Below are 14,091 nucleotides of genomic sequence, written 5' to 3'. Positions count from 1 at the left end.
AGAACAATACTCAGGCCGGGCGTGGTGGCGCACGCCTTTAATCCCAGCACTCAGGAGGCAGAGGCAGGCGGATTTCTGAGTTCGAGGCCAGCCTGGTCTACAAAGTGAGTTCCAGGACAGCCAGGACTACACGGAGAAACCCTGTCTCGAAAAACCAAAAAAAAAAAAAAAAAAGAACAATACTCAGGGTGGATAGATGCTCGGTCTGGGGCTCTGCACAGAGCTGAGCATTGGTTGGCCATCCAAACACTGTTGTCTGGGGAGTCAGGGGTTAGACGGCGACGCTTTCTACCTATCCATGAGCAGAAAGTTGAGCAGAGCCCCCCCTCTGTTTCCCTGAACTTGGCCCTGTTCTATCTGGCACAGGGTTTATGAGCTAAGTATCAAACAACCTTGACAAAGTGAAGCCGAGATGTTGTCTCTTTGCGTCATGGGTGAGCTTTGAAGCTGGCTTTGCTGAGGCCCCTGAGTAGCAAGCAGTTTATCTGGTTTCTCTGTGCTTGTGGGAGGATCCCAGATAGATGCCTTTCTAACACTACAGCACTAGGACATCTTGCTGTGACAGTAACCCTGCTGCTCTGTGACTTGTCCTCTGGTGTAGGTTCCCCTTCTTCACACCAACTCTGAGCATGCAGAGGGTACCCAGGCAGCTCAGGCATTCCCAGGGCCGAGAGGCAGAAGCAGTTGAGGCACTATGTATTCTCTTTCTTGGAAATCACTTGTGTACTGCTTGGGAAAGTGTGTTTCCCAGTGCTTGGTGGGCTTGTATGTAGCTCAGAGCTCGGTGGGCTTGTGTGTAGCTCAGGGCTCAGAGGGGTTCTATGTGTATCCCAGTTCTTTGTGGGGTTGCATGTAGCCCTGACAGACATGTTTACATGTATGTTAGGAATGTACAGTGTAGCCGGGCGTGGTGGCGCACGCCTTTAATCCCAGCACTTGGGAGGCAAAGGCAGGTGGATTTCTGAGTTCGAGGCCAGCCTGGTCTACAGAGTGAGTTCCAGGACAGCCAGAACTACAAAGAGAAACCCTGACTCAAAAAACCAAAAAAAAAAAAAAAAAGGAATGTACAGTGTAGAGGTGATGGGGTTTCAGGCCTCAGCCTTTCCTTCAATTTCTCCTCTCCTGCTCTCAGAGGCCTGTGACATTTTACAAAAAGCTATGTGATTGTCAAGTTTTGAGGGGTCAATACTGGGGGCCTTGTGACTGCTGGCCTGTGACAGGTGAGCTGTATCCCCAACTAAGGTTTCCCATCAGTGAATGCTGTGAGGCGGGCATAGCTATCTGGATGAGAGTCTCTCTGCCTTGGGATGGCAAGTGCCATTCCGAGAAACGGAGCGTTGGGGTCTGTAGAGATTGGCCTGCCTGTGGGTCCACTCTTCCAGGTGTGTGCAGATGTGCAGTCCAAGTCAGGAAGCTAGTTATCCCCCTTTGAACCAACCAGGCTCATGGATCTCCAGGTCTCCTGGGCACCGTCTCAGATGTGCTGTCATGGAGAATCCAGCATTGTTTCCTAGAGGTGGCCAGGGGCCTTCGGTTTGCAATGTGAGACTTTTTAAGTCTTTTCACTGCCTTTCTGTTTCCTGTTGACTCACATGTAAAGGTCATTGAACTTGAATGTCCCAGGTATGTATTCGTCACCCCATTTCCTCTTAAAAGAAAAGCATGGAACAGGGACGTTACTACCCTTAGTTCTAGGGAAGACTTCAGCTTGGAGCTTAGAGGCCTGCCCCAGGCCATACACAGATTGATGGGGTCCAGATCTGAACGCAGACCTCTCTCCTACATCATTCCTTGCCCAGGGGACTGCCCGCTTCCTCTGTAGCTCTGTACCAACCGAGATGTTGAATAGTTGGCTGTTCCTCCTGTGGAAATGTCACCAAGAGACGGCAGGGTCTTAGGACAGGGAACATTGGCTTGTGGAGCACTCAAGGCAGTGACCTTGACAGTCCCAGCAAGGAGGTTGAGGCAGACAGATCCTACTTAGTAAATCTTAGGCCTGTGAGGGGCTCTATCATAAATAATAAAATAAGAAAGCTTGTCTCCTAGCTCGCACATGTACATTTGTGTACATGCATGTGTAACTATGCACACGCATACAGAGCTATAGCTATAGTTTTCCTGATGTCTCCTTGGCTGTGAGGTGGAGCCTGCCACTTGTGGCGTAGTGGAAGCTATCCTGATGTCATCAGGGCTGCTTTGGGCAGGAGCCTGATGGTACTCAGCAGTAACGCCCAGGGTGGTTGCTTCCCTGTCTACCTCTTTCTGCCCATTGTTGGGTGCTCGACTCCTTCCCTTGACAGTTTCCCTTGAAACCCTGCTCTCAGCATATTCATTAGAGGAGAGGGAAGGGCTCCAAGCCTCTGCCAGTGGGGTTCACTGGGATGGCATGTACCAGCTCAGAGGACCTATGTCTGCAGATGGTACCAGCCCCTCTTGGAGAGAATGCTTTGGTTTAATGAAGAACCAAAATGACTAGCTTTGCGACTGGCTTTTCAAGCCCTTGTTGGAGACTCTTGTATGCCTTCAGGTAATGTTAACTGATAAGCAGAGGGCAGGCGGGGCTTTAGAAACCCTGGAGCCTGGCACCAGGACAGCATCAGCTGTAAGAGGGTCTTTGTGAAGCCTGCTTCTCCTTGGACACAGTTTGAGATGGTGTGGGTTTCTTTACAGGTGCTTCTTAGCCTTCCAGGAACCTTGCACTGGAGAGAGCATGGCTACTTGTGTTTAACCGATGAAAGAATTAAGGATTAGGAAGGTGACAGCCTTGTCCAGACCCCACTGCTAGGATATGGCAGGTGTAAGCTTGACACCCTTTTCTGTCTTACTTCTGATTTGCCAGGCTACCTTAGGTCTTGAACAGTGAAGGCAGGAAGTGTCTTTTTTGGGTGTGGGGAGGGTCATCTCTTTGTCCTGTAGGTCATGATATAAACCAGAAGAGAGGAGTACTAGGTCTTAGTTTAAATTTGCAAGCACGTTACGTTTTGGCAAGTATTGCATCATAGGTACCCATCAGCAGAGTGGCTTTGTTGATACGGTGGAGGAGTGTGGGGACAGGTTCTTGCAGGATCCTATTGTCTGCTGTTCTGTACCTGTGTTGAGTGTAGCGTCTAGCCTTTGAGTGGGGACAAGCAGACAGCAATGCTCAGAAGTTAGGTACAGTTTTCCTTTAAGCATGGGCCTGGAAGTAGGAGAAACCAAGTGCAGAGGTGCCTGGAACTTCCGCCAGTGTTCCACAGCACAGTGGGCAACTACACTTAACTGTATACTCAAAAGTAGCTGCTAGAAAGGATTCCGAAAGACCCTGCGCAAAGACGTGCATGGCAGGCTGCATAGGGAGACCTCGATCTGATCAGTACAAGGCATGTACGTGTGTGCAAGTGTGGGTGTGAGTTAAAAGTTTAAAAATGTTTTAAAATAGCCGTGAGTCCTTGTTGTTTTTCTTTTTGCTGTGCTGGGACTTGAACCCAGGGCTTCATGTGGTCTGAGAAAGCAGCTCACCTCTGAGTGTTTATGTGATGCACAAGTATTGTGTTTCTTTCAAGCCTTGCTTTAGGCCTAAATCAAGAAACAGCCCTGTTCTCCTTGTAAGTAAAATGCTTGGGTTGATGGAGACCTTCCCCCCACCCCCATTCTTCATATATTGCTGCTTTGGGAGTATTTGTGCTGTTGGCTGATGGGAACTGATCTGTCATATTCCCACCCCCACCTTTGAACTCGGTGCAAGTACTTTATTGGGGGTAAATATATGTACAATGTATTATGTTAAAAAATATCCAAATACACGAATTGCATCCAGGCTAGCTCATGGATGTGTTTAAGAACAGGTTCTTGTCAGTTGGCTGCCGCTGCTACAAAAGGAGTTGACTTCTCCCAGCCAGTGCACGTGCAGACCTTTGTCCAAACAGTTTTCTTCCAGATTTGGAATACAGGGACACTCTGGATTAATTGCCTAGCCTTTGCGCAGAGTCCGTTTGAGTTTCCCGTACCATCGAAGTGGATGTGAACAGCACACATGCCATCTATTGAAGACATCTTGGGATTGCCACTAATTATGTGTCTAGCTGCCAGTTGACAAAGTGGGGGGATTAGTCGCTGGTTACATGAAACCAGCCAGGATCGTACAGAAGCAGAAGCTGGAGACATCTGCGAACCATTAATGAACAGACCATAGGTGATGGCACCCTGTGGACTCTTCTAAAGGGGCCAGGAAACCCTCATCCAGAGACACAATTTCCAAAATGCTTTAGTGTTTTTAAGAAATCACCTGTCAGCGGTGTGTGAGACTGTGGTTGTAATCTAAGGAGACAGATTGGTGGTGGAATTGCACCCCCCTCCCCCTCCGAGAAGACCTTCACTGTTGCTGATTAATTCTCTGTGCCGGCAGGCTGCTACAGGAAGTGACTATTAGACTGGATACTGTTGGTTAGTGATCTCTGTAGATTAATTCTCTGTGCCGGCAGGCTGCTACAGGAAGTGACTATTAGACTGGATACTGTTGGTTAGTGATCTCTGTAGAACGTTTGAGCGTGGAGGCCAGTCTGTCTCAGTGTCACAGTGCTCTGGCTCCAGGCCAAGAGGCCTGAGCTTCCTGACTGCCTTCACTCACCTGTGAAGCTGGCACCCTTTCCCCAGGACATGAGTCTCAGTGCTCAGTGCCCCTCAGTGCTCAGTGCCCCTCAGTGCTCAATGCTTAGTGCTCCTCAGTGCTCCTCAGTGCTCAGTGCTCCTCAGTGCTCCTCAGTGCTCAGTGCTTCTCAGTGCTCCTCAGTGCTCAGTGCTTCTCAGTGCTCCTCAGTGCTCAGTGCTTCTCAGTGCTTCTCAGTGCTCAGTGCTCCTCGGTGCTCAGGAGTAGAGGCAACACTACTTCATTCCCTTTTCTTTTGGAATTGGTTTGCTCATTGAGTTGGCCTTTTTTGTTTTGTTTTGTTTTGAATTTTAAGACAAAGTTTCTCTGTGTCCTGGAACTCACTCTGTAGACCAGGCTGGCCTAGAACTCATGGAGTGTTTCTGCCTCCCTGCTGTGCCTCCTGGAGATGCCAGGAACCTGTTCCTTTCAGAGAACTCTGCCTTTCCACCAGCCTCACAGAGTGAATTCCAAGCTCCATGGAGAAATGACCCTGAGTTTTGCAGGTGGGAGCTGACGCTGCAGACAGAAGCACAGCTGAGGGTGACTCGCTCGGAGGCTTGGGTTCCCATGAGCTGTGTCAGGGAAAGTCAGTCCATCCATCGATGGTGGCTGGAGAGCTAGACAGGAGCTGCGTGCAGGTAGCTAAGTTTCCTCTGGGAGAAGCACATGGAAATTCCCACTGTTTGGGTCACATGTCTAGGCATCATGGGACTCTTCTAAGCCTGTCACATTGGTGCGGTTTTGATAACCTCAGGTGGGCTTGGAGACATCAGGAAATAGGGAGATGGTTCAAGTAGTTGGCTGGTCTCAGCTGCAACCTCTGTGGGACATTGGATGAGAAGGCATCAGAGAGCAAGCTGCAAGGTGCTCTGGGAGGACCTCTTGACAGCACCTGTGGACTTAATCTGTCCTTGTCCTTCTGTCCCTCCTCTCCCTGCAGCGTAAGAGAACCGTTGCCCGATGGCACACAAGGCAGGGGGTTATGTGCAGCAGATGTTGGCTTTCAAGTCTAACCTCCTTAGTTGATGCAGAGTGACTTGGCACCTGAAGTGACACCCCTGCTTCCTAGAGACCCTTGGCAGCCCACATGGAAAGCCTGTGTCAAGTGAGACAGAAACCAGGGAGAATGGGCCCTAGACTGCCCAGAGCGTGGCCTGGCAGAAAAGCCATGTCCTTATGCCTCCCTGAGAGTTCTGCAGTGTGAGAAGGAGGCACTGTCAAAATGGCATTGCTTCTGCACCATGCTACTCGCTTTAAAGGGTTCGTTCTTTCTAGAGCCAAGGTAAAGCAGGGAATTATTTCTTGCACATGAGGTGGCAGGCCATTCAGGGACCTGAGCTCCTTTCTTTCTGAGAGATTACCATCTTCTAGAGACATTTGCATGATCCAAGACAGTGCTAAATGGTTCCTGGTGTGTCACGTGATGTTTGATTTAGTCTGTTTCAAAAGATGTCACTGACCCATCCATGACAGTGTGCAGTAGACCCCAAAGTTTCAGGGACCTTCTGCCCAAGTAGATGTTGTTTTGTTTCCTCAGTAGATTTTCCATGGAAACAAATGCCACCCTGAGGATACACTGTGTCTGGGCCACTGTCATCAGTGTGCCTCCCAGGGACAGTTATTCAATAGAAAAATCACTTTTCATTTTATTAAACCAAAATGTGCGTTTTTCCAGAGTGATCTGACATGGAGGCTGGGTTTGCCCTTCATTCTCTCCCAAATAGCCCCCAGCACAAACTGTTCTGTGTTCCAAGGCAGAAAACAGATTCTGCTAAACAATTGCTTGCTGGGTCACAAGACTGTCCTGGAGGCCAGTCCTGGTCAAGTGAGACACCACAAGTCTGTGGTAAGTCAGCCCAGCCTCCAGGCGCCAGCAGCTTACCCTGTGCAGTCTGTGAAGTGAGTATTCACTAAACCCCTCTGGAATGTAAACTAGCTCTGCAGGCTCTGTTTATATACAGATGCCACCAGAGTCCAGATCTGCCCAACCAGTCAGGAGAACCAGGCCCACTTCCGCCTGGAAGTCCTAGTAGTGTGAGCTCCTGGTTCTCCCTGGAGTTAGATACACCATGTTTCAAAGGATGCCCAGACTGCATGCACTCTGAGCATGCAGAGAAGGTCCCTTGATGGTCTGTTCTGCCCAAGGCTCATCTAGTGAGACTGCCCCCCAGTGGTCATTGCAAGAAACTTTGTGTGCTACTGCCATCCAACAAGGTTACCCAAGATTCCCTAGTGTCTCCAAAGTTCCTCCAGAGTAGCTTCTGTGGTCATCGGCTTAGGGACACCCTGGCCAGGCCATTCTGACTCAGGGGCATTTATTGGTGTCGTCACAGTGGGAGTCAGACGTTCTGCCGGGGCTTAGGGAGCCTATCTGTATTAGAAGGTCTGAGCTGCTTTTCCTGTGGAGAGAAGCTGCCAGTCTCATCTATCCTCAGAAGTCACTCAAGGTCAGGCTTGCTGTAGGATTGCCAAAGCAGTCACAAGACGTACCCCACTTCTGAGAAGAAAGGGCTGTGGACACATGTGAGTCCAGTAGCAGAGATACTGAGCAGGCATGCTGGATAGGGTAGAGTGCCTAGTTATGGCTGACTTTGGGAAATCAGTCTCCTGTGATACAGGTTGGTACCATCCCCCTGAACTCTTCAGGAGCTCCTAAACCTACACAGAGCAGTGGATTTTACAGAATCCAGAGAAGACAGCACAAAACCACAAGCCTTCCCCCTGACAAGAGCCAAGAGCCACAGTGATGGGGTGATGGGGCTCTAAGCCTGGTCCAAGCTAAGTGAGCTGCCTGTGAGAAGCTTGGGAGTAACTGAGTACGGGTCACTCATTATAAGGCCCAGTCACCTCCTACTCCAGACCAGCGCTCATCCCATCTCTGTGCTGTGCTGGCCCTCAGGGCACAGCATAAGGTCTCATCATCAGCCCTTCTCTTCCTTTTAGACTGTGGAGGTGCACTAAGGGATGCCTCAGGTACAGACTCACACACACACACACACACACACACACACATGTCCCTGGGAGTCCTCTCTCTGGCTTTAGTAGTCCCTCTGGGCTTTCGGCCCAGCTTTATCATTGCTGGGGGAGTGTGTGTGTGCAGTGTACAGCGGGGCTTACCACAGACCAGCGTGTGCCTGGCTCTTGCTGTGCCTGCCCTGCTCAGGAGCTGATGCTGCTTACTTTGCTCATGATTTCCCCAGGAACTTTGTCTCTGTATTTAGCAGGGCAGGTTTGGCTGTGTGCAGAAGACTGGATGACACTCGGGCCCTTGTACTCTCGCCTGTGGCATTTGGTTTGCCTCTTAGTTCTTACTTAGTGGACAGTATTTTACTTGTTGCCAGGTGACTTAGGCAGTTTTGTGACTTTTTTAAAGTTATGGGGAAGCTAGCAGAAGCCACCCTCCTGCCTTGGCTGATGGACTTCAGAAGCCAGCACCCGTATCCTTTCATGCCCTCCGCTCTTGTCCCACTGCAGTTTTTTTCCTAATTGATTTTAATTTTTTTTCCCCTGCACTGTAAGCTCTGTAAAGACCAGGGACTTTGTATTCACTATTGAGCATCAAAAACAGAGCTGGTTACCTAGGCAACAATAAATAATTTTTGAATGACTAATTGAATGGGCAGAGAGCTGTGGAAGGTGCAGTGGAATGGCCTTTCTTTGGCTACTTATTTTTTATCCCATCCCATGACCACCAGTGTGGTGGGAGGGAAAGTCCAGAAAGCTGGCTTTCTGAAGGAGGGCACTTGCAGGAAGCCATTCTAGTCAAGGGCTTACAGTTTGCAGAATAAGAAGTAACTGTGGGGAAGGGCAGCCTAAGAAGATGGGCACAGGACCAAAGGTAAAGTGCTGTGTCCCTGTCATGTGTTCATGCCTCAGGCCAAGTTCAGGGCCTGGCCCTAGGTTGGCACTCCATGCCCAGTTATTGACTAGTGAATCCAGAAGGGTGCTTGTATAGATAAGCAGGGCAGAGGGACCCACCCAGCCATGCATCTGCTCTTTGGAGGAGGAAGGAGGTGTCCATTTAGGAAGCATCTCAGAGGGCATACAGGCCACAACCAGGCACAGATTGAAGTCACACAAACATCTTAGCCACAGGAAAGACCTCCTCCTCTGCTGCACCCCGTCTTCACTTGCTCCTGTGGTCTTTCTTCCTAGTACTTTATTTATGGGGCTAGAGAGCTGGCTTAGCAATTAAGAGCACTTGTTGCTCTTCAGAGGACCTAGGTTCTAGTCCCAGAACCTGCAAGGTGACTCACAACTATCTGTAACTCCAGTTCTATGGGATCTGATGCCCTCTTCTGGCATTCATTGGCACCAGACATGGACATAGACATACATGCAGGCAATATATCCATACACATAAAGTAAATATGTATATGTGTGTGTATGTATGTATGTAAGCCTGCCTGCCTGTCTGCCTGTCTGCTAACTACGTAAATAACAGATTAACACAGTTTGAAGCTTCACAGTGTGTCTTACAAGACCCAGACAATATTGTCTTCTGTTTCCTAGTGCCTGTGTAACTCTTCCATGGTTATGAATTCTATATTCACTCTTCTTAGGCTGCTGTACTAGTTTGAGGTGCAAGTGCATCCATATATAGCAGACAAGTTCATCCATACTTGTTTCTGGACCTCATGGAAGTGGGGGTGTCTCCTGGGTTGTCCACAGGGGACCCTTCCCCACTACCCTGTTTTCTTGGTGTTCTTGATGCTGTTCCCTTCGGACCCCCAGGCTTGGTGTGACTCCTAGCGAGTGGCTCTGGTCCACTGCACTCTAATTTTAACTTTTTATGGGCTGTCAGTAGGCTTCCCATGTTTCTTCACTTACGGGAAGCATTTACTCATTTCCTAACCTAATGAGAGTTAAACATCCTTAGCCCCAGAAATCTGTTGTGAAACATTTCCAGTTAGGGTGGATTGGGACAGCACAGAACCCAGTGAGATGAAGTGAGATCAGCAGGGTAGGACTGGCCTGCCAGCTCGTGCAGTCTGGCAGTCTGCAGGCAAGACCTTCTGTAGAGGCCCCTTGGGGTTGAGGAGTGGCATGCTGGGGTTTTGGGGTCTGAAGAGGCTGCCCAGAGATCAGAATGGTGCTCTTGCATGCTGGCCCTCACTATCTCCACAAGTCCCAATGTATTGTTGTAAATTACTGTTGTAAATGAGGGTGACTTACATATGTAGACATTTTCTTTAGCATTCCGAAGAAGGTTGCTAATGACTGTTTTCAAAACCCACAAGTTTTAGGGCCCGAGTGGTCCTAGGTAAATAAATACATGCCTGGTGTTTCTGAAGAGGGCCCTTGCTCTAACCTGAGTACTAGGAGCAAGCTCCCCTGGTCCCCCACAACTGACAAGGTTAGCTAGGCGGTTTTAGGGAAGTTGTTCTTTGGGTGGCTGTTGAGTGGTATTGCTGACCCCTAGTCATAAGTCCTGGCAGTGTCATGACAGGCAGAAGTGTTCTCATGCGTCCTGAAACAGCAAGTCAGGTGGGGATGGCTGGTCTCACAGCGATCATCTCTAGGTGAGAAACACTAGTTCCAATGGGGATGGCTAGTCCCACAGCGATCATCTCTAGGTGAGAAACACTAGTTCCAATGGAATCATTTAGAGTTTCCAGTCTTTGTTTCAAACTACTGTAAACTGTTAAAACTCTGAAAATGCATGCTTATATGTGTACATGTGTGCATGCTCAGAGGCCGGAAGCCTTAGATCCCCTTGCACTGGAGTTGCGGCCATTTGTGAACCTCCTCACAAGGGTGCTAAGAACTGAAGCCAGGTCCTTTGCAAGAGCAGCATGTGCCCCTAACCACTGAGCCATCTCTCCAGCACCTGCCCAACTCCTTATTTGGGGGCAGGGTCACATGTTTCAGGATGGTCTTGCATTCACTACATAAGTGACAATGATGGTGAACTTGTGAGCTTCTTGTCTGCCTCCCAAGTGCTGAAATTGCAGGCCGTGCCACTGTGCTTGGTTTATTCTGGGTATTGAACCCAGGGCCCTGCACACACTAGGCAATTGGTCTGACACCTAAGCATGTTTCCCACTCCAGGGGTTTCACGGTTGGTGGGCAGAAATGTGATCTGACACCTTGTGGTGGTTTGTAGCTACAGTAAGTAAGATAGGAGTATAAAATAGTAATATTGTATAGGGGGGGAGGGGGGCGTGTGCACTTGTGTGCCCGCATGTACATGCATTCGAGTGCTCCAGAAGTCAGGATTATAGAGTGTCCCCTGGAGCTGGAGTTAGGTGATTGTGACCCACCTGGTATGGGTGCTGGGAATCAAACTCTGGTCTCTAGAAGAACAACACGTGCTCTTAACCTCTGGGCCGTCTCTCCAGCCCCTTAGATCAGTGTTTTACATATGTGAGGACTGAATAATATTTACATAAGATGCTCAGGTGTATATAGGTGCTGATACCCTACATACAGTATTACCCCAGGTCACCATAGCTCTCTGAGAAGGTTACCCAGGTTCCTCTCCCCATCTTGTGCACAATAAAGGCTGGTGAAGACACTGGCTCAAGGCACTAAGGATGGAGATGCCTTTCTGTAGTCAGGGAGCTCTCTCTGCCATACCCTGGCTGTGTTACACTAGCTTCCTATGCCACTGAGCCGATGCATGCTGCTATGGCCCTGGCTGATGTGTCTTGCCATAAAAGTGCATGGTACGAGCAAGAAGTCCATGGTGATTGATTGGCTTTCTTTAGTTTGTTCTCTGAGAATAAATGATCAAACGATCTTGAGCAAGGGACAGACTATTTTTTCTTTAACAGTCTGCCATGATATGTATATGTGAAAATAGGATTGGCTCCAGATAGCTCTGTGCCAGTCAGTGGTGGATACAGAGTAGGCCCCTCCCCCATGCTTGCTGTGGTTAGTAGAGTTGAGATGGTTGTGACTCATTTCAGCCAAATGTGGCATTTTGAGGATTCCTGTGTGTGCTCTGTGAGACTCTTTAGCTTGCCTATGTAGGGCTTTCAAAAGTCCTGAGTTGGACCAGACCAGGTATCAAATCAGAGCCTCCTGGTGCTGGGCATTCCCATGGCTGCCTGCCCTCAGAACACCCCAGCCCAGCCCGGTTCTCACGAAGCCCCAGGTCTAATTTTCTGTGATTGATCCTCTGTGGTCCAGATTCCCTTTGCTCTTCACTGCTCTTGCCCTACTCAGCCTCGTCCTCTCCCTCACCCGCCCTTGATGATTTCTCTGTATCTATGCATGGTGCCCCAGGGTCTCCATGAGTGTCAGTCAGTGGGGGACGAAGCACCACACTGTGTGTAACTTTGGAAAGGTGCTCAGGGGAAGAGAGTGGGATAGATAGCCCCCAGTACCCGGAACAGCAGGTGGTACAGTGCACTGTGCTCTGTCTTACTACTAGGGTGAGCCCTTCTTAAAGTTAATTCATTTCTTTTGTGTTTGTGCATGTGTGTACTTGTGGAAGTCAGAGGACAGTTTGTGAGCAGTCAGTCCCTAACTCGGGTGGCCATGTTTGGTGGCAGGTGCTTTTCCTTCCAGCCAGCCTGACACACACTCTTGACTTCCAGTGCTTCAGGTTTTAGACAGTTTGCAAAGAGGCCTGGGAAACTCTATGCACCGAATGATGCACTTGGAATTTCATCGTGCACCTTGGTCCCAGTTCTTTGCTTCCTTCTTTCTGATACCCTTATCAGGGCCCCTGGCCTGGCAGTGTCGCCTGGTGGTGTTCATCTTCAGCTTAGAGCAGAGGTCACCATAACTTTCTGCAGGAATCTGCTCACTGTAGAACCAGCTCTGCTGAACAGGAGGGCTTGGTGGGCTGCCGTCTTGCTTTCTCCTTCTTCAGGATCTCACACAGACAGGCTGCTCTATAAAGGAGAGCAGGCTGCCTGCACAGAATCCATCCAGGCTGCAGGCCCATACAGGCCTGGCAGAGGGTCTTCCTTCCGCAGGGCTCCTATGGTCTCAGCATATCCCGAGCAAGCATCAGGAGGGCGGAAGCCTTTCGCAGGAGCTCTCAGTGCTGGCGTGAATACTTACATGCTTTTCTCTGTTCCTCTGCAGAGCGATCAGCAGCTGGACTGCGCCTTGGACCTGATGAGGCGCCTGCCTCCACAGCAGATTGAGAAAAACCTCAGCGATCTGATCGACCTGGTGCGTACCCACCTCAGGTGCTCTCACTCCAGCCCAGTGAGGCTCTCAGATCCTATCTGCTGGGCTCCGTGTGTGGAATTCAAAACACAGGAAACGATTCCTCTCCCAGGCCACACCCCACCTCTGGGCTCTGAGCTGCCTCCTACAGAGAAGATGAGTTTCATATGGTGGTCTTACTCTGAGTCCATCTGTGTTGGTAAAGCCCATGATACGCATTGATTATAAGGCTAATTATTATGACCCCCTTCCCCGACTTACCTTGCTTTAGTTTCTAGAAGCTTGCATTTGGGCCACACCTCTGCAGGCATCCACAAAGATAGCTAACCCAGACCCCCACGCTGGGTGAGCTTCCTCAACCAGCCCCAGACCAGCAGTGTCCTTTCTAGTCTGAAAGGTTTAACAACAAAAAGTTTTATTACATCTGTTTTTAAAGTATTCAGTTCTTTTTGTAAACTTTTTTAAATTTAAACATAAAATAATGGGCTTTAAAACGATGCTATGGATTAGCTGGCAATGAGGTACTGTTTGAAAATATTAAAATACTGGACATTGTAAAGCCACAGGAATAATTGAAATCTGCCCCCAGGAGGCCTTCAGCTTACCTAAATGATTTAATGGGGCTCTGGAGCCAAGTCTGCTTTTTCCATTGTGTCCCGTGTCTTCCTGGATGTGAAGCAATGAGGCATCCCTGAAAGCAGGGGTTTTCAACCATTCATCTGCTCTGCTCATTTACTTTGATTTTGTTGTTGGGGCTGAGAACATTCTCACCAGGAAAACAATTCGATAGGAGGAGAGTTCCATCAATCCTAGATAAAACTCCCCAGCAGCCTGGAAGTCCCCAGTGCAACAGTCTGTTTATAGGGCCCGAAGCTCCAGCTGTGAGCAGGTGTGTGAGACAAATCCAGGCTGATAGGAGGGGATGTGAACAGAAATTGAGGGGGACCCTCAGGATGGGGGCTTCAGGAGCTAAGTAGTTCTGTGAGAGAGCCAGCCACAGGTGGCTCATGATGGACTTGAAGAGAGAGTGGGTATAAAAGAGATAATCTTAGGGTGCCAGTGCGCACATATACATATAGACACGCATACATACACAAACACATACACACATGCATGCTAGTTTCTCTAGGGAGCCAGAGAAACTTGAAGTTGCAGTGATTGTCCCATTCACCACTCTCTGGATATTGTGTGCTCTGCCAAGTGTACTTTGGGAAGTGTTGACTTTTTCTTGGTCACAGCCTAATCCTTTGTAGATGAGGGAAGCCAAAGTTGGAGGTGTGACCAGGTCCCCCTCTGCTCAGCTGTGAGAGTTGCCTTTTAAACTCTATATGAAAGTA

The 14,091-nt window shown here is 49.2% G+C and overlaps 1 protein-coding gene across 2 annotated transcripts in view; it reads left to right on the top strand.

Annotated features, from left to right (window-relative positions):
• Positions 1-14,091, top strand: part of Capzb (capping actin protein of muscle Z-line subunit beta) — a 100,015-nt gene that overhangs the window by 33,149 nt on the left and 52,775 nt on the right. For both annotated transcript variants that reach the window (XM_021159602.3, XM_029475858.2), the window contains exon 2: positions 12,668-12,757. In XM_021159602.3, coding sequence (XP_021015261.1) covers positions 12,668-12,757 — 90 coding nt within the window. The remainder of the gene's footprint in view (positions 1-12,667; positions 12,758-14,091) is intronic.

Source organism: Mus caroli, unplaced genomic scaffold (assembly GCF_978045245.1).
Source record: "Mus caroli unplaced genomic scaffold, Mus_caroli_1 scaffold_6, whole genome shotgun sequence".
NCBI lineage: Eukaryota > Metazoa > Chordata > Mammalia > Rodentia > Muridae > Mus > Mus caroli.
This window is presented reverse-complemented; position numbering and strand designations above follow the sequence as displayed.